Genomic DNA, 26,838 nt, shown 5'->3' with positions numbered 1-26,838 from the left:
AATGCATAAATATTTCTTCCAAACTGTTGCTAAAATAGTAGTGTACGTAGATGACGCTACAATAGGGAAACGCCGGTAGGTGTAACATGGACAAAGCAATACTGCATTGGTTCGTCCATGGGTGTAGGCATAGAAAAACGTCTGAAATCTGCAAGGAAGTGAGTTCGAAGATAGTTTGTGCAAATTTTGAAATTTGGTTCATAACTGTTGCGTTTACGAATGGGATGATGATATTGATATTGTTTCTTGATGTCTAGATAATTGTTTTCCTTCTGGTCAATCTGGTGAGAGAAACAAGTACATTTATTTCTGAACTCATTACTTAATGTGAAGTTGTAGTATAAGGTTTTTAATTATCATGTTAACAGTGCTTATTTTGATTGCGTTTATAAAAATAATATTGAACTTTTTTTCTTAAAGTTAGTGATCATAAGTGATGATTAGTAATTGATTACTCTTATTAGTTAAAATTAAGAGTTTCTTAAATAAATTATTATTAACGTTTATAGGTAAATTTAAACTTGAAACGATATTTTGTCTTTGGAAAATATGTAACTGAAAAGAACCCAATTAAGATTTAATTAAATAAATTATCATTATCGTTTTTAGGTAAATTTAAACTTGAAATGATAATTTTTCATTGTCAAAATTTGTTACTGAAAAGTGAAAAGAACCTTACAAAGTGCTTGTGCTTCGTAAAATTTATTATTAGGCTTATTTGAGTAATCAAACATTAATAGAAAGATTTTATTGCGAATGCCAATACTTAAAATTAAACATCAAATTATCATTTTTGATTGTCCAAAATTGTAACGCGCTTAAAGAGAAAAAATAAAATTTTAGACTTTAGCTTATCTAATCCCAAAACCTAAATTCCCAAATTAAATGTACAGGTATAGTTAACCTCAAAAATGTGTCTGTCTAGAAGCACTTGCAAATTAATTTAATTAACTTACAATATAAATATATATTTATTTAATTATTTAGAACACTTACAGAGATGGTAATATCATAAACTTGCTTAGTTACAGAGGTTTCCCTGATACACTCTCCAGAGACTACGGTATTAATTTCTTTTGGTTTACAAATCAAATATCTCTTACTTTAAAAAGGTGTTTAGTTTTTATTATATTTCAGACTTTCCAGCTCTTCCCTAACGATTGCCAACATGGCTTTCTGCCGGGAAAGAGTGTGGACACTAACCTTGCGGTTTTCATGGATTTCGTGTCAATAGTAGAGCCTTTGGCAGTATAAAATTTTTCGATCGTCATTGAAGGGAAAAAGAAAGGGAGAGGATTGTGGTGAAGTTGATATTTTTCGTTCGTCTACTGAAAAGGAAGGGAATTATGATAGGTTAAGCCATATACCCGCCCTTAAATATTCCTCTCACCCGTCGACAATAAGAGTTTCACGCTCCCCTATTTCAACATTCAAAGAAATCGAGGGAAATTTTGAAAGCAAAAGCAAGTATTTACTGACGTTCTTTTTTGAATGGTCTTAAGACACCGGGATATTACAATTATTGGGTGTTTTACCGAATTCTTTCTCTTTCAAACTCTTCCGGCCGTAAGTTCATGTTAGAAACTTATAAGATGCGAAAATTATGCGTGGGCATAAGTCTGTGTCATAAACTAAAACTTTCTGTACGTGTATTAATTGAGCGTTCAGTACGTAATGTTAGAAATTTATAAGAAGCGATAAGTATGCATCGGCTTAAGTCTATGTTGTAAACTCATCGAGGGGATAATCACTAAAACTATCTGTTCTTCGATTCGCCGGAAAATTGAAATTACGGCATAAGTAAATTAACTAAATTTATACGGGTAATAATTTCATCACCGTTTAGGGTAGCGCATCGAGGGGCTATTCACTCTGATTTTATGCACGGTAAATCATTTAAGCATTGTAAAAGATAGCGCTATTCACTCATTGGGTAAGGTATAGAGGGGTTATCCACTCATTAGGGTAGGTATAGAGGGGCTATTCACTCGTACGATGTGGCTACTATTACGAGCCCTTGGGTCGCCTTGAGGAGGGGCTTATATAGCTTTCATTCTGTAAAAAAAGCATACCATAATGGCGCTAGGGGCGGAGTTAAGCCCGAATTGCCAAGTCCCTATGAACAGGGGATTGTCGACTATCACTCGAGCACCAGAGGCGGATTTAATTAGGTATATTTCTTCTTGGTATAAAATATTGTCCTTGGTTAATATTCGTTACACTTTATTATTAGTGGTTTTCTTTTTATTTCCTTCTACACCATCCGAGTAAGTTACATATTGTGGTTATTTTCTTACTCTTTCATTACATGGATAGGAGGAGGATTTCTGTACATTGCCGCAATAGTCACCGTTTCCAATGTAAGCATTTATCCGAAAAGTGGGTCTTCATTATCAAAAATATCTTTAATTTTGGTTATGTCGATGGCGTATAGTTTTTACACATTCAATATTCAACACAAACACATGCAGTTAGTTCATGAGTTAATAATATGTTAGCTCCCTATAAGTTGCTCAGACAATTAATTTTTATACTCCAGCGTTTTCTCCCGCGCCGCCGGCTTCCCAAATATATGCGACGCTCTGCGGCCGCCACGTGAACGAAAATCTTAATTACTCTTCTTTCCGGTTTTTCCCCGAACGCGCGTGTAGTGGAAGCTAGCCAATGATATCGGAGCTATTTAAGCAGCCGAATATTTCGCTCAGTAGCCTCGGTTAAGAAAACAGTTAAGAGATCAGTGGATTGGATTTAGCTGGTTTCAAGTCACAATAACAACTCATATTTTTAGCATTCTTTATCAAGATCGGCAAATTGCATTGAGTTCCTGCATTTTTTTGCCTCAGTACTGACACAAACGCCATGATTTAATGTTAAATTGTTAAAACATAAACATTCACGACTAAAACACTACCTTTAGTAGCAGCCGACGACTCGAGGTCGAGGAGCCGTACGAGCGGGATCTTTTTTTTCGACAAGAGAGGGCGCAACATTCGGATTTTTTCCCGCGCGGGCGAAATGAGAAGAAATCGCTGGATACATTACGCCTATGCAGCCTGAGTAACTTATAGGGAGCTAACATATTATTAACTCATGGTTAGTTCCATTAATTGAGAATAGTACCGAAACCCATCCTTTTTAGCCACATCGTTTTGATGAACATCTACGATGTGGGTCTTAGTTTGACCTGTCATGTTGTTGTTGTTGTCGCTGGTGGTGGGCGGTGTCGTTGTCGTGAAAGATTTTTCGTTCATCATTGAAGGGAGAGTGGATGGGAGAGAATTGTGGTGAGGTGATATTTTCCTTTCGTGTATTTTAAGAGGAAGGGGATTATAATAGTAAGTATAACCATAATCGAGCGTTAAGTACGTAATCAGTTTAGCACACTTAAAGGTAACTCGATCATCGAGGGGTAATCACTAAATTTTTCTGTGCTGATATTAAGGGTTACATGTGTGTAATCATTTTAGCAATGTTAAGGGTTGCGCATCGAAGGGCTACTCACTCAAAATTTCTCTTTGTGTCGCACTATTACAATTATAACAAAAATAAATTTATTGAAGTAAGCATTACGGGTAATCAATTTAGCACAGTTAAAAGTAGCGCATCGAGGAGCTATTCACATAAATTTTATGTACGCCTGTTAAGTAGGGTACGATGTGGCTGTTATTACAAGCCCTTGGGTCGACTTGTTACAAATATTTTCTCCCTACTAAATTCAAATTGGCTTTGTGTCATGTTAGGCTATTTTCGAAACGGAATTAAGTTTTTCAATTCTCTCTGATGAATTTTTAGTGGTTTCCTAAAAAATTCGGAACCGTTTTCGGCGTAGTTAGCTCAGGATATGGACTCGGAGGTATAATTTGGATTGAAATTCAGACATCATTAATTAACCCTAGTAATATATTACTAAACAAAACCTCGTCAAATCAAGGGTATATATTCTTAATTAAAACAAAATAATTTAAAACAACTAATTTAAAAACGAAAACTGTTTTCAGGTATTTTATTGATTACACACTGTTAGATCGGGTTCCAAATGTATTACGGGAGACTGCGCTTATAGTTTTCGTTTTAAGTGCATGTGGATCTATGCTTTTATTTAATAACGAAACTTCGAAGGTAATAAACTTTAATATTAATAATTGATTTGACTTAATATGACAATTCTTGATATCGTTTCAGATCAAGTCGGACACGGATAAGGACGTCGTCCAAGAGTCATTTGCAACATACTTGAGACGGAGGGAACTTTACATACTTTGGCTAATAAGTTTCTTCCTGACACTTCCGACCATTTATATTTTCGCCTACTTGAAGGTGAAATTTTTATTATTAAATAGACGTAGAAATCTTAATGACTAAATTAATTTTTTTTTTCAACTTGCACCACAGGCACCTGGCGTTGCAAGTCAGCCTATTATTAATTTTGCGGTTGCCATTTTTGAAAATGGCTTCAAATTAAAAACATAAAGCAAATATATAGAATATTATCATGTACAGTACTAAATATTAGTGAAATCAGTTGAAACGCGTGAACTTTATTCCATTAAAAAATTATATTTACATTTCTGGTCGCCATTTTCAAAGATGGCCACGGATTGGGAAAAAAACTTTGTTTTGAAAAACGTCTCGGCAAATTTTCAGCCTTCTGGGTAAAGCGGTTTGGGCTGGGCTTTCATTGTCAATCAGTCAGTTAGTTGTATTGTATATATAAATGATGAGTTACAAGAAAATCCTTTCCATTTGAAATCTATTGTTTCTCTTTGATCTTTGTTTTGATTTCTTTGCTGATGTAATAAAAAAATGCATATCCTCTTTACCTCTGTGCCCCTTGAAATATTCCCTGCACGTTCTTTCCTTTCCTCGTTCCATGGAAGGGATTCGAATGAGGCTTGTTATTAAATCTTCCTTTTAAATAGATAAATTCTTGATCTTTGTATTTTTAGTCTTTTGGTCTACACGTTTTTAATGACGATCATCGAATGACTTATCTTGTATCTTTCGCCTCAATTGGAGTGATATTGGGGAAAATTGTTATTCGCATAATTGCTGATAAAACATCCTACAAGGTGAGCACCGCTTCACATTACTAAAGCAGGAGGCTACTTGATTAACTATGTCTAATCGCAATTTTGTTTTCTTTACAGGTTGCTCTTGTTGTGATTTGATTATGTTTGGGGCCTTTCATTCAAATGCTCACATTCTGCGCATACCTTTCTTCGGTACCTTTCGTAGTGACATTTTCTTTCTGTGGTTTTGTGGCATTCTCGGCGGCCAGTAGTACTTTTGCTGTATTTCCTATGTGTGCAGTTGCACTGTTTGGTCAAGCTCATTCCGGAAAGGTTTCAGGTCTTTTATTAACTTCGCAGGTGATGTGAAACATTGTGAAAACGATTCCTTGACATTTGGTTCACAGAAATATTTAATGTTATTGCTAAATTGTATGGTTTTTAGCTTCTTGGCAGCCTTGTATCAAGCGCAATAAGCGATCCTTTGCAAGCCATATTAGGATGGAATTGGATGTTCTTTCTGCAGTTGGCGTTTTCTATTACAGGTATGTCGTTAAAATAACCAGGGTTTTTTAATTTAATAAATCGATTTACTTCGGAGTTTAGAAGTGTACGTAGACAAATTCCAAACAAATAGAGACCATTACCATATCGGTTTTGTAATTTTTCGAATAGTTTGGAATACATCGGCTATGAAATTAAATTTGGTTATTTCTCATTTCTACTAAGCTAATAAATTTCATGTTCTAGGCCATGTTGGAATAGGGATTGTGTAAAAAATTCAGTTTTTAAGGACAGCGAAGCAAAAACTCGTTTAAGATAATTTCTGGGCTTTTAACAGCGAAATAAAACTACGATTTCATTATTTATAATTTCAGTACTTTTTTACAACTGAAAGTTCAGCTTTAACGACATTAGTAGATATTATGACTATTTTCTTCAGTCAATACTACATAGTTTATCTTAAAATTGAAGACATTCAAAAACTGACCACAAAAAAGCAGGCTCGTAATAATAAACAAGAATTTCAGCTAAAAATTATTATTGAGAATATATAGAAAATGCGCCCTTACTTAATAACATACCCATTCTTTACATAACTCACTGAACTGACAACTTCCGTTTATTTTCTTTTTTTCCTGAAATTTTCAGCACTGTTCATCACCATATTCCTTCCTGGTAAAACGAAAGATACCAAATCAACCATCGAGAACTTAGAAATTCCGGAAGCCAGTGTTACGTTGAAAAAATATATTCAAAAATCCTACAGTTCCAATGATTGTACAACAGATAAAGTTAAAAGTGATAACAAGTCTGGTGGTCAAACCAGCGTAATTCCAGTCGATTGAAGAATGGTAGAATCTACTTTAAGGTCTATGATATTTATAACTGTACTTTGAATTTAAACCTCCATTTAAGAGCTCGGAAAATAATCTCAGTTTTTTTATTGAACATACACGGCGAAGTTCTTTACTTAGCAATTGAATTTTTATAGCAATTCATAATTAATAAAAAATGTCTTAGTGGACAAAGACTAGAAAAAGTAAACGATAAGAAAAGAAAATGGAATGACCGAAATAACAGATAATAAATATTTTCAGTTTAAAGATATGATTATCCTGATTCTCCCCCATTTCACCCAAAAACAGTTTCCCCAATTCCCCTTTCTCCCAAACTCATTTGTCCCAAAATATTTTTCCCCCAAAACCGAAACATTGGTTATTAATTTCCCTTACAATATCCTCTCGATCCGTGCCTTGCACTGCTTTAATAAACTCGGCGCGTAATTATGACTTTTTTTTAAATAGTACACTTAAATATTGTACTATTCTTCAGGCTGTATCAGTTTACAATTCTCTTACCAGGATAAGAAAATAATTCGAGAAAGGTTTTTATTTCGGAAGTAGATAATTGTAAACAGTTATTTTTGGAGAAGGCATATTATAATTTGAGAAAGGTTATTTTATTTCGGAAGAAGATAATTGTAAACAGTTATTTTTTGGAAAAGGCATATTATAATTTGAGAAAGGTTATTTTATTTCGGAAGAAGATAATTGGAAACAGTTATTTTTTGGAAAAGGCATATTATAATTTGAGAAAGGTTATTTTATTTCGGAAGAAGATAATTGGAAACAGTTATTTTTTGGAAAAGGCATATTATAATTTGAGAAAGGTTCTTTTATTCGGAAGAAGATAATTGTAAACATTAATGTTTTTGGAAAAGGCGTAACATTGTTAAACCATTTCCAAAATATTACTAACCTAACCTAACCTAACCTAGCCTAGCCTAACCCAACCCAAGGCTAATTTTTTCTAGGTCTTTTTTATTTCTAAAGGCTAAAATTAAATCTCAACTTATGGGCTTGGGGGAAATGGGAAAAAAAACTTTTGGGCGAAATGGGACAAAAAATCTTTTGGGCGAAATACTGCTTTTGGGTGTTATGGGATTGGGGAAAATGGGAACATACCGATTATCCTATGAAAACATTAACATGTAGAAAAATGGGCCAAGCCTCGCTCGATACTGATATAACTTGCTTGAAAATACTTAACTTCGTTTTATCACCAAAATTACATTTGCATTGTTTTTGAAAGACAGATTATTCATTCTATACGTATATCCTTTTTGTTATTAACAGTATTCGCATGTAAAATATCCGAGTATGGATAGGGGTCATTTTCAAACGTTTCTCCACCCTGGTTTCTCTTTTCGAACTATAAGCGAAACCGTTGTTTCTTTATCTTTCATCATGACTGTCATCTTAAACGTCGCTTTAGGATTCCTTGGTTCTGCGCCTGCATTTATACGGCAATGATTCCATTTGGTTTCCATTTTTTTGTGTCGACGATTCAAAATGTTTTATAAATAAATCTTTAAAATTTTGATAAATGATATTATTAAGAAAAAACCATTCGTATAATATTACGTGTTTTGAGAACTGTTTTAAAGGTTCTGGTTGAATTAATTTGGTATGACGTCGACTTGCTGTTTTATGAGGGACATTTTGTAGAGGAAACGTAAACGGACACCGACAAATGGTGGGCCGTGAATTAATTTCACTATTGGGTTTACTTTCCCCTATTAAAACGTATTGTAGTTCAAATTAAACGATACCATCCTTTAAAATATCACTAACTAGGAACTATTTCTTTCGAGGACTGCACTGGGAATCTAGCGGAAATATAAACGATGTCCCATGTATTTGCTATATAGTAAAGCTTTGACATGAACCATTTCGAATACAATGCAAAATTTCAAGATGAAACTTTTTATGCAAATGTAATTTCGGCGAAAAAAACGAAGATAAGTATTTTTTCAAATAATTGATGTTTTATAATCATGTTTTAAAACCTAAAATTTTTAATATATATATTATAATATATTTTTATATAATGTCATTTCTTCTCTTATCGTTTACTTTTTCTAGTCTTTGTCCACTAAGATATATTTTTCTACAAATATCAGCTCTTTCAGTCTTCATTTTAATTAAGATTGTTAAGAAACTGTTTTACATTTTTTAAATTTGCACTAATTAGAAACATATATAAAGGGGACCGTAACTTTTGCTCAATTAGAAAAATTGTTATTAAATGAATGAATCTATACGGTTGCAGTTGTGTTGAAATGAGAGCAATTAAATATGTGTCTTTGATATTAGCTCTGATAATTTCAGAAACTCAATAAAAAATAGTGTGTTATATATTTAACCAGAATTGATGTTAATTAATTTAACAATAAAGCGTTATAAAATAAAAAGCCTCCTCTTAAAATTCAGAACCACGACCCATAAGCGTAAGTTTGAAACAATGTTTGGTAACGTCAACTTGCGTCTAAGAAACCTTTATTCCCAATAACTTCAGAAAGTTTGACTTCTTTGAGAAGGCTTAGTAGCAGAACCGCTGAACAGCGTGTTCCATATTTAACATAAACGAAAATTAATATCATTTGATCGTTGGTATGTTGAAAATTAAGAAAACATGTTAGAGATCCATGTTAGAGAGCAATGGCTTTTACCTTTAATATAGAATTTGAATTTAAATAATGCAAATGTAAAATGTTATTAAATGAAAGAATCTATACCGTTCTGTTTGTCGTTATTTCCCTTGAAAAGTTATCGCCAACGTTTAATCTGCGAAGGTTTCATCATTAAGGTGTAAAATTTACCTCTACAGCTTATTAATATGACCCAGCTCTCACAGATAACAATGTAGTAATTGATATATCTACCAGTAAGATTAATAAATAATTTGTTTATAATTTTTTTGAACCTACCGACAGTATTCGTAATGTCTGGCATTTATCCCAAATAACAGAAGCTGGTGTTGCGTAGAACACCAACATAACGTTATTTTGACAAAGGCTTAGTGAAATTGCTTAATATAAAATATTCTGGTGATTTTTAGGATTGAAAGTAATTCTAGTAAATTTCAAAGACGTTTTTCTTACGAAAATAATAAAAGTCAGCGTGAGCTTCAACAACATGTTTTTCTAGCTTAAGGGCCTCTCACGGTGTGAATCAAGACAAAAACGACGCAAGTCCAACATAAAAAATTAGGTGTAAATTGCGTGTCTCTAACAGTGGTAAAACGCCGTAACTCCAATACCCAAAACAACGTAAGTCGAAGTATGTGTTAACAATGATAAAAATCAATACTTAAACTTAATTTTTCTTAATGAAACTATGGGAAGGCACATCCATGAACTGTTATCTTTCATTTAAGATGGTTCCCAAACGTAACAAACGAATAGTTTTCTTAGTACACGATCCCAATGGAAGGTCACTTTTCCAAAAATTCCCATATCACCTCTATGGAAAAATAGAGTATTTTTCACCAAATGTCGAATTCATTTTATGGATTCTAAAACCACCCTGATCTAATTTTTTTATAGGAAACATTTTTGCACGGATCTCTATGAAATTTTAACCACGCATTAAGGGACCAGATTTCAGTTCAGTGGAAGTTTTTCAAAGCAGTAAACATAATACGAAAAAATTTACAGCCAATCAGAAAACCATCCTTATACATTAGCGGCAGTATCAAGTCTTATCTAAGAGAGCTACCGCTCTCTCAGAATTATACAAGGAATCCACACAGCATATATCCTGTAGTATTTTTGAACGTTTCTAGGTAGATTTTGAGGGAAGAGCTAAACTAAGCATTATGTATGACAATTTTACCTCGCCTTGTGGAACCCCAGATCTAAGACATTCAAATTCCCGGTAACTGCCGTTAAGGGAAACTTGTTGATTGAGATTCCCCAAGAACGATTTGAACCAATTTATTGCATTGGGGCTAATTTTGCAATTTCGTAAACTAGAGGGCAGCGTGGCTTGTTTCTGGATTTATTCGAACAATAAAGAAAAGATTAGCGTAGACTTTTTTCGAGAGGTATTTTTGATTGAACACAACATCGACGGATTTTTTAATCATTCGGATATTTTATAGATCCTCTATAAGTTTCGTCTATGGGTCGAAAAAGACGTCAAGGTATTTTTTGGGGGGAAAATGACGCTTCTTGGCTCTGGGTGGAACCAGGAATACATATAGCTAATTGGAATCATTGTGTAGCCATTTTTTCAACGTATTTATAGGTAGAGCTGGAGACTGGACAAAACATTATGTATGACCAATTTTACCTCACGAATAATCTATCCTTCGCCTTGTGAGTGTCTAGAAACTTGCGTTGCTCCCAGGCCCGTAGCCAGAAAAGTTACACAGAGGGGGCAGTATCTTTCTGCGAGGGGGCATGGTAAATGAAAATTTTTTATAGAATAACATAAATATCAAACGCAAAATCCAGATAGTTTAAAACTTGCGTTTCGAACATTGGTCCCACACTGCAATAAAGAATCTTCAGTCCCTTTCACTTTGCCATAAAATTCATACTTACATCAGTTGTCCGAACTCTGGTACTATTGGATTGCTACTCATCCAAGATGTAGTGTAAACGATGTGTAAGTAGTCGAAGCCAATCTCGTGTTTCGAAAAGTAAAGTCCTCCTTTGTCCGCGAAGAGCTGTCTAGTTTCAGCATCAGCGGTCAAGACTTCTCCCAAGAGCCAAGTCAGGTATCTGTCTGATATGATCAGAACTTCTTCTCCAGAAATAATAGGAACGTATCCATCAAACATTATATAATCCGCAATACTTTTGAAAATGTTTTCCACATGGATCGCGTCTAGCCATTTCTGAACAACTGGATCCTTGGCGCCTAAATGCGAACCGATGACGTCAAGGAAATAGAGGACATAACATTTAAAAGAAATTTCACCAAAGCTTGAAGATATTCTAAAGTTCCACTGCCTTCGATCATAACAGGTGGAATTCCCGATTTGATCAAGTCAGAGAGAGTGTCGATGCAATCGTAACTCTCGGTCGTGAACTCGGTTCGCAAGAAACAACCCAAGAAAAAGAGAATGAAAGTAACTCCGACAAGCCACGACGAGGCAAGCAGACGACAAGTAATATGGGTTAGAACGGTGGAAATAGCTATAGAAAATATTTTCCAACTCAGCTACCACTATTGGTGGGTTGAGGTACTATCAAGTTCCTTTTAAGATAAAATCTGACGATAATGAAAGCGACAACCCCGGCCACCACCACCACTACTACTACTACTACTACTACTACTACTACTACTACTACTACTACTACTACTACTACTACTACTACTACTACTACTACTACTACTATGACGGCTCGGGTCAAACTAAGAGCCTACCGTATTCTACGATGTGGCTAAAAAGTGAGGTTCATCTTTGAATGCTTAGGCGTACATAGCCCCGACACCAAAAACGGATTTATGTAAGAAGAACGTTGAACGTAGCAAATTCACTACCCATCCTCGCATACTTTATTGAGAAACTTCGTCTGCTTATATTTTGACTCCACCCACAAATTCTGTATATAGAAAATGTCATTTTTATCTCTATTTTCGTGGTTAAATATTTTTTTCCGAAATTGCGCCAGTGGTAAAAAAGCAAAGTGGACAACAATACAATATAACTCCCGATTTAGTGGAATTAAGTTTTAAAGATAAGAATATAAATAATTGATGTTTCTTTTTTTAAGTTTCTAGTTTTTCTTTCTTTGTACTAAAATTATTATTGTAGTACAATTATAAGTTATTATTATTATTTCGCATTGTTGTACACTTTGCTTTTAACCACTGGCGTAATTTCGGAAAAAAATATTTAATAAGAATGATATTTTCGATCTCTAGAAGTTACAATATACAGAATTTGTGGGTGGAGTCAAAATATAAGCAGACGAAGTTTCTCAATAAAGTATGCGAGGTTGGTACTAGAGGCTAAAGCTACGATCCGACGTTCTTAGTGCATAAATCCGTTTTTGCCCACACTGTGGTGGTACGCTTCAACGTTCAAATTTGATCAGAACACTATTGTTCAAAATTGAACGCACGCATATTCATATTTGATCGGTGCGTAAGAGGTTAGTATATCGTGAAAATTTATGCCGAAAACGTTCAAATTTAATTGGAAAATTAAACGTTTAATATTGTATGTTTATGCAATCATTATTGAAAAACATTGGATAGTTTGATCAATCGTTCATAATAAATTGCTTACGTTCAAAATTGAGCAGTTCACCATTTAAAATTACATGGTGGAAAAGCGCATGATGAAGCATTGAAATTTTATTTTGAATAGAGAAACTTGATTTCAAATTTCGTTACTGAATGCCTTATGGTAGGCCATACTATATTAAATGTAGTCACTGATAAGGAAAAAATCTAATGTGTTTAAAGCTTGTACATCTTCTGAGGGCAGGTGAACTTCAAACACGTAAACATTTATCGTTGGTTGTGTTAAATAATAATTCAATTATATGAAGAGAGACTGTAGGCCTACTTAAGGAAAGTGTTCATTATTAAGTTCTCTCCGATTATAACGGAGTATGAATTACATTATCAAACCATGGATTTCGTATAGAAGGCTAGAAGCTTACGCTTCATGGATTATCACTAACCTTAAAACACGCACCACATTTATTCCTCGTCTGAAAAGGCGCGAACTGGTTTGTGACATGGAATTTGAGGCTAATTCAGAGGAGGAGGGTATTAGTAGCACGCACGCTGAAAGAAAAATACACACACCAAATATTGAGAACGCTCGTTGGATACCAACCTAATTATGAATAAACCATTGCTATACTATTAACGGCAGTAGATAATCATTAAATATTAATTAAATATGCATGGTCTCGGAAAATAAATAGGAAGATACTATTCCACTTGAATCTGAGAAGTTTTATTTTGGTTTCCGCACTTTTTCGCGAATTCGAAAGAGCTTAGAAAGAAAGACACGCGTATTTGATTTGATATGAAGTTTTACAAATACAAATTATTAGAAAAAATTTATTAGAATGGAAAATAACACTTTACAGCCAAGTTAAGACTTGTGTATATACAAATTCAAAAACAAGTGTTATTGCTTTTGCACAGATAAAATTTCCAAAAATGTCTTTTAAACTCCAAATTTAATTAAAAATGTGTAATTGCTACGGAAAATTAATCTATTATTTTAAAGAAAACCCCGAAGTTATAATGGAAATTGTATTATCTCATTTACTGTAATCCGGGATTCATGTAATTTGAAAAGCAGGAATAGAGAACAGGGTAATTTTTGCACGCATAAAAGTTTACTACCCCCTTCTCGGGACGTGAGCGGGTCATGAATGAAGAGGCGGGTCGTAGCGACAGAGGTAAAAAGGAACCAGGTTTTTTTCGACGTGCCCGTCAACAAGGTCATCAAAACGTAGTTTAAGTGAGCCAATGAGATGACTTAAAATTTTCGTTACGTATGAGTCGGACTAATCGTTCTCTATTCCTGCTCCTAAAATTACATGGATTACTGCTGTAATTATTACTTAATGCATTTCCGTCTCAAGACAATGTTAATATTTCAGCATTTTCTAAAATTAAAAATGAAGAATTGCGAGTGATAAAATCATTATCACACGATGTTAATCAAATTGAATCGGACTAGTTAATATTGCCATTGGGAGTCTAATTGGAAATGCATCGCATGTACAGTAATTTATTTTTTTTCTTTTACATTTGGTAGGTTTTTTATAATATTCAGTTAAAATTCAATATATAATATTGCAAGAAGAAATTGAAATTAAAAAGAAAGTATTGTTTTCTGGCAGCTTTACCTTTTCTTCAGTCCTATAACAGGTCGCTCCAATCACAGCCTGCCCTCTTTCTTGTCTCTCGTGAAAATACTGTATTCACGATGTTTCTGAGTAGCGCTTATTCTCTAGTCCAGATTTTTTTCAAGGCAGTTATTAAATACGTTTTGAACATAAACGGCGCTACATAATTTCGTTGATTTACAACTGTATGCGCGTCGGCAAGCAGAATGGGTATGCCCTTAACGTATTAGCGACTTTCTACGTTTCCTATGTTAATCCTTTTCTGTCTACCGAGCTTGCATTAGTATGGAGAGCGACGCGTGAACTGAACCATGGCTGAGATGGTCACAATTTCTATACGGTGTGGGACAGAACACTAAATACTAATGTGGATAATTTTTGAATGAAGACACTCCACTTCGTTAAAACGAACGGAGCTGAAACATATCGAAACAATTTTTAAAGAATGACAATTTGAAATTATGAAAATAAAAGGGTTAAAAAATATCAAAACTATTAATTGTCCACGGACAATGCGACGACTTAATTGTAACGTTAAAATTGATTGAATTAAATATTTATCATTATATATTTAATTTGAATTTCCGTGGAGGTAACAAACCTATTCAACCCCTAAGTCATGGTTTAGATAACGTTTGTTCAAAACAAGAAGTAGAACTTGAACGATTTTTTTTTTTGAACTCCATCCATAAATGGTTTTCTCCTTTATACCAAGAACGTATTTATGTAGGAAGAACTTGGAACGTAGCAAATTCCCTACCCATCCTCGACTACTTTGTATGTTTTGATGGGAGTGGCTTATAATTTCAAAACTCGCGCTCTCCATCTATCGGCTTTATTCTCGTGTATTTTGGGCTTTAAATATAGATATTGCATAAACTAATTAAATAATAATAATAACTTAGAAATGCACTAAAATAATATTTTTAGTACAAAGAAAGAAAAACCAGATACTTAAAGTAATATTTGATGAAACATCAATTAAATATATTCTTAACTTTAAAACTTGATTCCACTAAATCGGGAGTTATATCGCATTGTTGTCCATTTTGCTTTTTTACCAGGCGCAATTTCGAAATAAATAATTATTTAACCACGAAACTAGACGTAAAGCTATGATCCGACGTTCTTAGTACATAAATGCGTTTTTGTTTATACTTTATATTGCCCATGATACTGAATTTAGTACCGATTGAGCCATGGTTAATTTAAGGAGGTCTAATGGCTATCGCGCATTTGCTTTGTGCTCTTTATTCCCAACCAGAAACTATTAGCTCAACTATTCAAATTAATAGCAGTCGACTTGTAATTAACTGTCAAATGCTGTCATGTGGTAGACCAACAGACCACGAAATATTGGTTGCCTGAAGATTGCAAAATATTTCCTAGCGCATCTTGTCAGTTGACCAACATTCATTTTAGCCTCATACGCTGTAACGCTGCAATGAAAGCTAATGGGGCATTTTCGTCTTTAGCTCGGGTTCAGAAACAAAACGTAAAGAACCACAGGAAGGCGTCACCGAATGACCATAAAATTGTCTCACAAAAAACTAAATCTGACTGAAGTTATTATTTTTTGGATGAAATTGGAGCGTATTTAATTTCTTAAGATAATTAAAAATAATTTTCATTGGAGTGATTAAACTTTGGAAAAGTTTGATAATAAATGCTTGTGGTTCACATTTACATGCAATAATAAGGCATGAGTATTTTAGTTTTTTTTTGTCGTTTCAAAAATGCTATAAAACATTCATTATCATATATTATATTTTTATATGAAATAGTCGAAAACCTTTTTTTTTTCATTTAAACATTATACACTTTGATAAATTTATGCGGATATAAAATGTTTCAGTTTAAAATCTTCTTTTTGTAATATAGTTTTTGAAATAGGAGTATATATTTTAAGTACAGTACAGGTTTCAAAAGTATAATAATAGAGGAACCCGAAACTTATATATAAGTATTCATAAAAACATTAAACATGTACAGTTCATTAAACAAGTCAAAATCTCATGAAGGCCTATTCTTATCCATCTTTACTGTTCCGTGCATTTGACCAGAAGTGAATGCGTTTGTCTGAAGAAAAGACCAATACCTCTTCTTTTTAATTAAGTTTTATGTGTAATTTCTTCATTCTATAGAGCCTTTTCTTGGAAAACATATTTTGAACTGATCCCTGAGGAAGTGATCCTTTTCAGACAAATTTTGCATTGAAATTTCTTAAACCTAAAAAGTTTTGTGCCATTCTTTAAATAAAAGTGCTGTTTTCTAAAGCCAAGCGTTAAGTAAACATTATAATTTCAAAAAAAAATCATATTTATTTTATTTTTTGCTGTGTAACAGGCATCAACATTTAAAGGGAGGGTGAAGTTGAAACTCAAGTGATTTTTATCGAATCCTCTACTAATTATAAGATCATTCTACATAGTGAAATAACCAGGAAATACCTCCGAATGATTTTAAAATTAAAATTAGGTTCAGATTTTATGGATAATTTGAAATAAGGAACTCCGACGAAACGCGTAACGCCCTACCTTCTTGTTAACAAAATCCTCGTGGCACGCTCTATGCCGAATGAATTTAAGAGCTAGATTTGATAAAATTTGCTCGCGATATGACAATCCTGTCACGAGACGTAGAACGTGCAACGGAAATTTTGTTAACAGGAAGGCAGGGCGTTATGCGATTGCTTGGAGGTCCTTATTTCAAATTATCCTTAAAATCTGGACCTAATTTGAATTTTCAAAATCATTCGGTGACGTATCCAGGATGTTTCACTTAGCAAGATTGGTCTTGTAATAAGTAGAAGAATATATAAAGAATCATTTGATTTTTCTCTTCACCCTCCCTTTAAGAACTTTAAAATTTGTATTGCTTAAAGAACTTCCAACAAGCTTTCGTCATAAACCACTTATCGATGGTGAAATGGTTCTGCATTTCTATGCAAACTAAAGTTACTGACAGTCAACTTCCAGCATAAACTGCTTTCATTTAAAAGCTAAAATTCGCAGGGAAATTACTTGCAAGTACTAGGTACTCATGTGAAAATATTTTCCACTTTGATACCACATTGAATATTATCGGAGGCTACTATGTTTCTTAGTTTAAATGTCGTATACAGCCAAAGGCAGGGAATTCTTATTGAAGTATACTTTTTGTTTTTATGTCTATATACTTTTGCTTAGCTTTGTGGGTCAGTTAACTCAAACTCAATCCCGTCGACTTCCTAGAGACAATAGTTTAAGCTAAACTGTATCCGAGACTTGCTTTATATGTTGCCAATATCTTTAAAAAAAAACAAAACTTTTTCACGGCCATTTGCTTCTAGGATTCGATATTCTAAGCCAAGGACATTGCTAAGCTTTCTTGTGCTATACAGTTTACTTAGCTTTTATTAAATTCACTTCTGGTTTCCGATACTACTGTCAACCAATGTACAAAATTTACAATAGGAAAATGCGTATACATAAGATATTTTCAAAACACGTTACCATACCAAAAAGTATTTAAGTAAAAACATCACTCTAAAATGTACACCACATTAATATATTTCGTTATTTTTAAAAATAAAACATGGTAATATTATTGAATATTTCCCCTGACACTTTAAAACGTTTTACGTATGTGCGCACGAATTTGTGTCAATGTTTACTATTATCAGACCACTTGATGGTTTAATTACATTGTGCAAAATGCATTGCATAGATGAAGCACCAATAAACGATAAAGATTAAACTTCATAACACAAGTCGGTTTTACTACAGAAAACCACAAATATTTTATATATAGAACTATAATAGGTTTAGGCACCATTTACTAATATAAAAGACCAGTCTATTGCATCTTATAAACTAGTTTACTTTAGAACAACACCAAAATAATTAACATACTGAAAAATCACATATATAATAAATTGATAATTCAAACAATAGAATACGCTAGCTTGTCTAAATTGGTCTTGTTACCACACATTGCAATCTTGGCCGGTTTGAAAACTACAACCAATAATACTTTTGGTTCGCACATAGATTGACTCGAGTTCTGTGCCTTGTACAACCAAGTCTCTAAGACTACGGTCGTAGTGTCCATACCTGTCACGAAGGCGTTGAGCGTAAATATTACAATCCACGGAAAGATATATATTAAGATCATCATAATATATACGTGCAATATTAATCTCAACAACACAATTCGTATGATAAAATGCTTTCGCTTTCTGACTTCTGCTACTGTTCTATGTTAAATGCAACAAACAGGACCTGAAACACCTAAATTCTTTATGAAATTATACTCGAAGCGCCAAACCCTTTATACTTTGAAGTTTACTAACGGCTTGTAAGAGATAAAAAATCCGTTTTTCAATTACGGTCTCTATATAACCATAAGATTTTAAGATATGTTCCATAATTATGACACTAGCTGCACTTCGTACTGCTAGAATGAGAGCTAGTTCGAGAACGACGCTAGAATTGACTACACGTGGCTTCGGAGTCCATCTTCGTATCTAGTATGTAGACAGCACCTCACTGGGCGTCGCTTTACAAGAATCTAGTTTTCCCTACTTCCCTACATGACAAGGTCTCAGTAACCAGTGACAAGCTTATGGAACATATCTTATGAACCAAATGAATTGAACCACTCTCGCACGCCATTTATATCACTTCTGGAGTTTTAAAAATGTGTTTAAAAATTGTTCAGCTTAAATTTTAAGCCTGTATCAACTACAAGTATATAATATAGTCGTCACGTTTCTATTGCACGCATTTTTTGAGACTGTAAATCGTCTACATTATCTTTGAAATTCAAATTACTTTTTATATAGACTGATATTTCTTTTAGATAAGACCGACTTAGGGAATATCAGCACACGATCCCTAATCCATTCAATAAGGACCTGTATTTCAGAAAAATATTAACTCACAATTTTATCTATAGTAAAACAGCACAATGTGGTCAATTCAAAATCTAAAGTAAAGAATCAACTAGGAACGTTGAACATATGGAGTTCATAGCACATGAAACCCTTATTTTTCGAAAAAATACTATTACTGAATGTTGCTTACACTACAATCGTAGAACTCGTTTCTATAGTACCAGTACCCTAATATATTTATTTATAACCACTGTTAATTAATAGTCATACTTCTGGTTAGTATATTATGTCTATTACAATAAAGCTATAATTCTACAATAAAGTTAGGTTAATGTTAGACATTTACATTCAAATTTACCTATAAACACTTAATAAAATGAAAGTTTTCAATGATATTTGGATAAAGGCCTTCGTACATTAGGTGAGATTCCAGTATCATATCATAAGTACCCAGGGGTAATTATGGTACTTATGATCATATATTGTTAAGAAAACTGTAAACTTGGGTTTCTCAATGTTGTGACCATGGTTTACTTGAGTATATTGAACAACATTCAAAGGAAGGTAAAGAAATGTCATAAAGGTAACCACAAAGTGGCTTCTTTACCGCGCATTGTCTGTGGGACTAAGGTTCAGGGAAGAACCACTTGAAATTAAAATACATTATAATACATTTGAAAGACTTCAGCAGCCTGTTTTTAAAGTTTAAGAAATATTTTGCATTTTGGAAAGTTCAGTTTGTCGAGGCTCGACATTTTAAATATTTATAAATAACGTTACAAAGGGCGTGTACGGACAAACACCACTTAAAAGAAAAACAAGAAGACTGACTTCAACATAATGTACAGTTATTGGTTACGAGGATTTTACAAGGTGTGTTTTTCTAGTTTTACCTTTATAAGTTTCGGATAAAACTGGTTTAACTTAAATCTAAATAATTAGATGCCTTTTTGCCCTTTTTCTCTAATTAAAATTGTATCCTATGAAAATTATGGTCATCAGCTCCATAATAAATTATATTTGCCAGTTATGTTTTGAATAAGGCATTTTTGAGATTTATATTTTCTTTGTCAAGGCAACTTTCGCTTTTTGTACGTTTTAATGAGGGAATGATATAGTAGAAATTATTTTTAACCGACAAATCTTAAAACGCTGATCACAGCCATGGTATGACAAAGGTTCAGTTCAGAATTTTTTTGGTTGTGAAATTTTAATTTGCAAAACCAAACTTCAGCAACTTTACACGAGAAGCCTTACTCCGTTCATAATTTACAAGTTTGTAATAAACTGGACAAAACCGTTGTCATGTGATGGGTGATGTCGATTTTTAACTTTTACATATAAAAACATCTGGACCCAATGTTTCAAATAAACCTTTTACCTTGGGTTCCTTACAATTCCTTTGGAATCTTGGAAAACTCATTTAAGGTTAGGTTAGGGTAGAATTAGTGACTTTAAATTAACAAAGCTAATCAATATAAATATATTTTGGATTAAGGAACAACTGGGAGAAGTGTATCTTTAAAAACCGAGACGGATTATTGTGGAATTAGATTGGGACAAAAACGTGGACAAATCTGTCGCAAGAAACTTTTTTATGGATTGTCAGTTTGGAATATTAAATAATTTCAAAAAGGAAAGCCACTTTTAAATACTTCCCAATGATTATTTGACACAATAGCTTTGTCACCCATAACAATTGCTATTACTCTTAAACGAATCTAACTTAGTTTCCTCCTAATGGGAAAACTAACCAGAAGTATTTTGGCACTTTTTGAGTTATTTGTATGAGTTAATCTTTTAGAAGGCTTGTTTCCCAATGTGTTTGGATGATTTTATCGATGGTGTTCAGCGGTTGCTCGGAAGTGATGATATATCTTTAATCGCCTGTAGTATTCGCTTAATGTGACCAACTTTTGTAATTCCGAGCTCCTAAAAATAAATAAAGTGTTCATGCATATGGTGTTATATGGACTTTACGTAGAGCTCGGCATTATCTATCCATTATCTTTATCCATACTCGAAAATTATCCACAGAACTCACGTGTTAAATCGTATTATGCCCATATCTTTATTTATAAGCAATCAGTTATCCACCAATTTGTGGATAATGGATAGAAAATGCCAAGCTCTAACTTTACGACAAACGCAAACTATTTAATATATAATTCTTTCGTTTTAGTTTACAATTAACGTGTTTTGAGTTCTTATCGGCTGGAATATATGCCATTACTTTTTGACTCTGCAAATAACATCTGAATCATTGCAAACTAATCCCAAGATTTTATAATTGGCTAGTCACTTCTTCTAAAGAGCCTAGCCATTGTTCCCAGAATTTCACCCGGTGCTACAGTCCGGGATCAGACCCAGGATCCTATTGCTGCGAGGCGAAAGCGCTAACCGCTACACCACCCCACCTTGTGACTTGGTGTAATGTGAGTCTTGAAAACATTTTACATATGGGTAAGACGTACCTTTAAATCTCTTCTTTCTAGGTCGAGAAGTTCAGCACCGTGAATATCGTGCTTAATAAAGTTATCTTTGTACTCAAACATACGAATGGAATCCAGCCATTCAACTACTTCGGATATCCCCCACAACTGAATGGGCATTTCACTCGGAGTTCCACAGCCAGCGGCCCCTCCACAATTTCCACTGCTGGGTGATATTCCACTACACGATGGTCCTGGAACGCCACCACTGCTGTTACTGCTTCTTCTAACACTAGTTACTTGCGTTGAATCGCCACCTGAACTACTCTTAATCGTTGACTTTGACTGTTTCTTGAACTTCAACTTAAACAACACACCACGGTGCTGGGAATACTTTTTCTGATCCTATAAGACAAAAAATCCCACATACGAACATCAGGTACAAATACAACTTAAGCAAGTTGGGAAACAAAAATTAATCTCTACGAGTCGAGACTAAAGGCTATCCACCCACTTAAGATGTTTTTTTGAATAAGTAAATAAATATAATTGAAATTAATTACTTTAATCGTCAGTAATTTACCTTAATTACCAAGGTTTCGCACCATTAAGATTTCCTGTTCTTATTTTTTGTCAAGAACCCTGTAATTTAATCTTACCTCCTCTTCTGTTCCATGGAATACCACGACTCCTTGGGATTCAGAGCATTTTTTCATTTCATTTTCAACGCTGTTAAGTAAGGCAAGTAATCTGTCACTTGAAGTTGATGCACATTCCTGTCGAATACAACTTGCGTATTAGTGACAATAAAAAAAATTAATACGTACATATTAGAATACTTGCCGTTTCGTCAATCTTTTCTTGAATGAACTTGGAAGTTCCCCAGAAGAGGTTTCTAACACTTGCTACGAAATAGCTGACCTCTTGTCGAGAAACAACCTGTAAAGACTAGAAACACGAGATAAAATTCATTTCCCACTGCATGGAACATTACATTGGAGGTTGGCCTATGTGCTTATGAAAATATGGAATTTTTCAAATTAGAACGATTAATAGGTAAAGCCACTCTGTCATCTCGGCTAATTATTCGCATTCATAATAAATAAAGCACTATTATCATCGGTAATATTGCAAGTGTTTTTTATCTTAATGTTCACCCTTCAAAACCGCGAATCATTTAACGTATATTCTTAATATCCCACCACCCGGACATAAAAATTCTAAGAAAATTAGAAAAAGATTATGAGGACTATCATGCTACAACATTCACGCATGAAATAATTGAAAACACGATTAGCATGGTTGCGTTAAATTAAAAGTTGTTTTCTTAAGTAAATTAAAACACTGTAGTTCTGTTATGCTTTTCAGGAATCAAGTTCATTCAAATGAGTCCGACGTACCGTTATTGAGTTGGGTTTGAAGGTTAATTAGTTTTGTGTCTACATTTTTAATTATTTCAGGGGCAGTGCTACAAATCAATATAGATCCTAACAAGTTTCAATTGTAATTTAGTTTAAATGGAAAATAGTAAATTAGTTGATTTAGAAATAATATTATGTTATCGTGAGCTGAAATTATCGAAATTTTAAATATTTACCCCTTCTGTGACTTTACCACTCGGAAATAGCTTGTCCATGTAGTTGAGGGTCTGAAGCGCTAATGGAATGAGTTCGTGTTCAACCAGCAAGTTAGAACCAGCCATGCTTTTTAAACTATAAATATAATCATCGTCCCAACTATTACTAAATGCTGTATAATGTCGGTGCCTTACTTTTATACAATAGTAGGTTACCGAAAATATGAGAGAATATTCTTCTAGGGGATTGTTGCAGGCTTATTATACGAGAACAGCGCGCTACTTCAAAGTGCTACAAACCCGACGTTGCTCAAGGAAATCATTCACCTTAAAATACTCTAATACGTACAACCAACCTTGCTGATAAAAATTCACTAAAGCTAAAAGATCTCGGCTAGCTAGGCCTAACTGACTCACGAAGATAGCGTTATCACTCACCTAGCGGCGGAAGCTAGGCTAAATGATGAACACCCCGAAAAAGATCATTCTCGATAAAAAAACTTCTTTCGGTAATAGTTTTCTGCAATAAACTTACTTTTTCACAAGCGAGGCAGTCACGTGAACAAAACTGACCAAGTGTTGCAGTTCGTCTTCCGCTAGCGGCAAGGCTGGTAAGGAACGATTTGGATTGCCAGTTCTCTGACGTTCTTGCCACGTTTTCAGGTGGCTCTCTAATTGCTACAAATCATTAATAAACTATAATTTTTAACTATGTAACTTACCGCCAAACTAATATGTTACGCAAATGAGAAAAAGCTAATATATAATACAGTACATACTCTGTTACGACATAGAACTTGGGTTCTGTTTTTGTGAACTAAACAAATGTAGCCCGGAGGTTGAATCCAAGCTTCACCATCCACCTGTACTGGAACGCCTTCATCTCCCAGTATAGTTATCTTAACAGATCGGCACTGTAAAGCATTAGAGACGATTATTTTTTCAGAGGTATCATAACATTTCAAAAATACAGAAGTATCATCATGTCAATAATATCTGAAGATTTTATACGAAGGGTTTTCATCAGTGGTGTGCGAGTACTCGTTAAGTTCGAGTAACAACATATACTCGAGAAAGGTTCGAGTAGCTTTTTAACTTCACAAATACTCGACAAATTTTCGAATCCAATTGGGGCTTATAACTTTAGCAGACAATGAGCTCGTGAACATTTATTTTGAAAATAACCTGCTTAATGTTTAATTATTCTCTATCTTTTGAACTACTTTAATATTAGATAATTAAACAGTTTCTTTATTTTCAAGAAATTTGAATAATTTATTAATTATTAATACTCGACAAGTTAATATTTAAGACTAAATATAATTACTCGAAAAAAACCAAATTTCACCTATCTCGAAATAACTTTTGATACTCGGATCGGTAGTCGATATGAAATTAGTTTTGATACTCGGACTCGGCTCGAAACCAAAACAACGGGACTGGCACACCACCCGTTTTCATATCAACAATGTCGAAAACATGCTTTAAATCAAAAAATACCTGAGCTATTCTATGGTGTTGTAAATTTATAACACGAGATGCTGCCATTTGAACCGTCCCAAAAACAGCAAGAACTTCTAATATTTTATCATCGAATGTTGGTACGTAGAAAACCTTAAAATTATTAGATTATGTTTTAGATTAAGTTACACACTTTGGTACTACTAAGGATTTAAAGCAAATGTCGGCTCCTGTTAGAATGAAAGTGTTTGTATTTTGTAATATGAAATTACGTATTACATACTTCTCCTTCTTTTGGATTTCCCCAAAAATTAGATCCTCCACCGTAACTGAAAAGCAGAGTTGGTTCATATGATTTAATATACGAGTATGAAACCATCATTAATGTTATTACAAATATAATACCTTGGTATATTTAGCACGACGATACCTTGTAATGAGGGTAGCGAGATGCGGTACCCATCACACTCCAGTTGTACTTTCTGTTCTAAATTTTTGAAAGTTCTCTGAAGAAGTTCTTTTCCTCCAAGAACTCCGTACCACATTAGATTTTTAGTTCTTGATCTTTGATATTAATTACGTTATATCAGAAAGGGATAATAGAAGAAGGATGACACTCTGCATCCTCTTAGTACTTTAGTTATGTAACGTCATTCTTCCCAGGCGAAGAAATCCTTTTAGTTTGCTTTCAAGCTCATAAAGTTCAAATGGGCATAGCACCGTAAGGTGAATTTTATAATTGTTTAGCACTAAACCCAGCAATCATGACACAAACCTTGATTGTTATGACGTGGGACAAAAATCCAAAAGCGCGTCGTGCCAAATAGTTAAACGCTTATAGAGTTATGACGAGGGAACTATTTATCGCGTATGTGATTCGGTTTAGTAACCTTGCTCCAAATGTTAATTCCGATGTTGGGAAGAATGATGTTACACTTACCCCGCTTTGTGGTAAAGTTCTCTTGAAAGGAAGTGTTATGTACTTCTGGTTATTTTAAAATTACCAACCTGCACTTTTCTGGATGTTCTTCCCTTTTATTGTGGAACTCTAAAGTTATTTTTGCGTCAAGACCAATGCCGAAATAATTATTCATCACGCATTTCTCTTCAAAACCATCCCTGTTACAAAAAGGAAACTCTGTTAACACGTAGTAGATGAAGCAAGAAAGCGGCATTCTAGTTGTTTCCTACAATTATCATCGCTTTAAAAAGTTAAAATTATACTTACAAGCAAGTTTCTTCTACGTTCATAAGCGGTGAAGCTGCAGCGCAGAGTACGTCGGAGTTGGCCAACAAAACCTTTCCAATGAGACTATCTTTGTTTAAATTTGGCCACATAGGCAGTGATACCAATGGATTAATAATAGGGAAGTCTTTTTTCTCTGGATCTTCAGCCTCTGAAAGTCGCCTTTTGCTTCCCTCTTTTTGAGAAGGGTAAGGAGGAACACCCAATCCATAGGAACTTAATTGAAGGCCAATATGACCCATTTTCTTCAAAGTTGAGCCACTACTTATTCGTCTTGTGGCCTTTGGTGATTGAGGTGCCTCTGAAAAATTCAAATGAATGTAAGTACATAGAAGTATATTAAAGGAACATTATATCTTAAAAGAACGGCTTTTTTCTAAATATAAAAGGAATTAAATATTAAAATAAATAATCTCTTGCTACAAATTAGTTAGCGTTTAACTAGTCTTAAAAACGAGGACTAGTGCGACATTCGCCATTGTTTTAATGGCGTCTGCGCGTCTGCAAAATGGAACCACTTACCCCTTACCTCTCTCAGACTGAGAGAATCCAACCTATCCCGTAGGGGTAAGTGGTTCGATGTAGCAGACCCCACTAAACCAATGGCGTTGCAGCAGTCCTCGTTTTTAAGACTAATTAAATGCTAATTTTTTGTAATAAGAGATCATTTACTTTTTTATATATTTTTCCTTTTATATTTAGAAAATGGCCGTTCTTTTAAGGTATAATGTCATGTCAGACTCTGAACTTTTCCTTCATTATAAAAGGCAATATCATTTGTTTCACTGAGACGAAAAAATACCTTTAGGTTTGTGAACCGGGCTTCTTTTTTCTCCACGCTCTATTTCAGAGTCAGTAGGAACTGAGGAATGAATGTTAGGTGTAGAAGGACAGAGGATATCAGTTGTTAAGCTAATAGAAAGGCCAGTATCTGATGGAATGGGGGAAGAACAGGGCGTATATGCCGGAGATGGTGTTAATCCTAGAAATGGTCTTGGTGAAGGGCATGGTGAACTGTCAGCACTCGCACCGCCTATGATTGTTGGCAGAGTAACCTGTC

General features: G+C 34.1%; 2 protein-coding genes across 3 annotated transcripts in view; one reads left to right on the top strand and one right to left on the bottom strand.

The window, feature by feature from the left end:
* Positions 1-1,209: 1,209 nt before the first annotated feature.
* LOC149584724 (uncharacterized) lies at positions 1,210-9,087 on the top strand. Of its 2 annotated transcripts, XM_089863707.1 has the most exons (9): positions 1,212-2,171; positions 2,234-2,360; positions 3,793-3,932; positions 3,999-4,119; positions 4,183-4,317; positions 4,947-5,069; positions 5,148-5,369; positions 5,455-5,554; positions 6,162-9,087. In XM_089863707.1, the coding sequence occupies exons 1-7, from the start codon at positions 2,077-2,079 to the stop codon at positions 5,166-5,168; spliced, it is 762 nt and encodes a 253-aa protein (XP_089719833.1). In that variant the 5' UTR covers positions 1,212-2,076; the 3' UTR covers positions 5,169-5,369; positions 5,455-5,554; positions 6,162-9,087. The 2 variants fall into 2 exon arrangements, with proteins under 2 accessions (XP_089719834.1, XP_089719833.1); XM_089863708.1 differs by lacking the exons at positions 4,947-5,069; positions 5,148-5,369; positions 5,455-5,554; positions 6,162-9,087 and adding an exon at positions 4,393-4,891 and having other exon boundaries at positions 1,210-2,171.
* Positions 9,088-13,373: 4,286 nt separating this feature from the next.
* The window catches only part of LOC149584723 (diacylglycerol kinase delta), a 66,215-nt gene continuing 52,750 nt past the window's right edge, over positions 13,374-26,838 (bottom strand). Inside the window, exons 18-30 of the mRNA XM_089863628.1 lie at positions 26,581-26,833; positions 25,761-26,079; positions 25,541-25,651; positions 24,938-25,096; positions 24,816-24,861; positions 24,572-24,685; positions 23,851-23,985; positions 23,607-23,749; positions 23,093-23,207; positions 22,339-22,443; positions 22,155-22,271; positions 21,538-21,900; positions 13,374-20,995 (exon numbers count right to left, since the gene is read on the bottom strand). Coding sequence (XP_089719754.1) covers positions 20,912-20,995; positions 21,538-21,900; positions 22,155-22,271; positions 22,339-22,443; positions 23,093-23,207; positions 23,607-23,749; positions 23,851-23,985; positions 24,572-24,685; positions 24,816-24,861; positions 24,938-25,096; positions 25,541-25,651; positions 25,761-26,079; positions 26,581-26,833 — 2,064 coding nt within the window. The 3' untranslated portion in view covers positions 13,374-20,911. The remainder of the gene's footprint in view (positions 20,996-21,537; positions 21,901-22,154; positions 22,272-22,338; positions 22,444-23,092; positions 23,208-23,606; positions 23,750-23,850; positions 23,986-24,571; positions 24,686-24,815; positions 24,862-24,937; positions 25,097-25,540; positions 25,652-25,760; positions 26,080-26,580; positions 26,834-26,838) is intronic.

The sequence above is a fragment of the Phalangium opilio genome, unplaced genomic scaffold, assembly GCF_054372755.1.
Source record: "Phalangium opilio isolate 3A_F unplaced genomic scaffold, DU_Popi_V2 ptg001170l_1, whole genome shotgun sequence".
Classification (NCBI taxonomy): Eukaryota; Metazoa; Arthropoda; class Arachnida; order Opiliones; family Phalangiidae; genus Phalangium; species Phalangium opilio.
The sequence above is the reverse complement of the archived record's forward strand: the minus strand, read 5'-3'. Positions and strand labels throughout refer to the sequence as shown.

Coding starts and splice junctions, on each gene's coding strand:
- LOC149584724 (XM_089863707.1), top strand. CDS start 2,077: ATGGCGCTAGGGGCGGAGTTAAGCCCGAATTGCCAAGTCCCTATGAAC. Junction 2,172..2,233: donor CCAGAGGCGGATTTAATTAG/GTATATTTCTTC, acceptor CTTTATTATTAG/TGGTTTTCTTTTTATTTCCT. Junction 5,070..5,147: donor CTGATAAAACATCCTACAAG/GTGAGCACCGCT, acceptor TTTTCTTTACAG/GTTGCTCTTGTTGTGATTTG.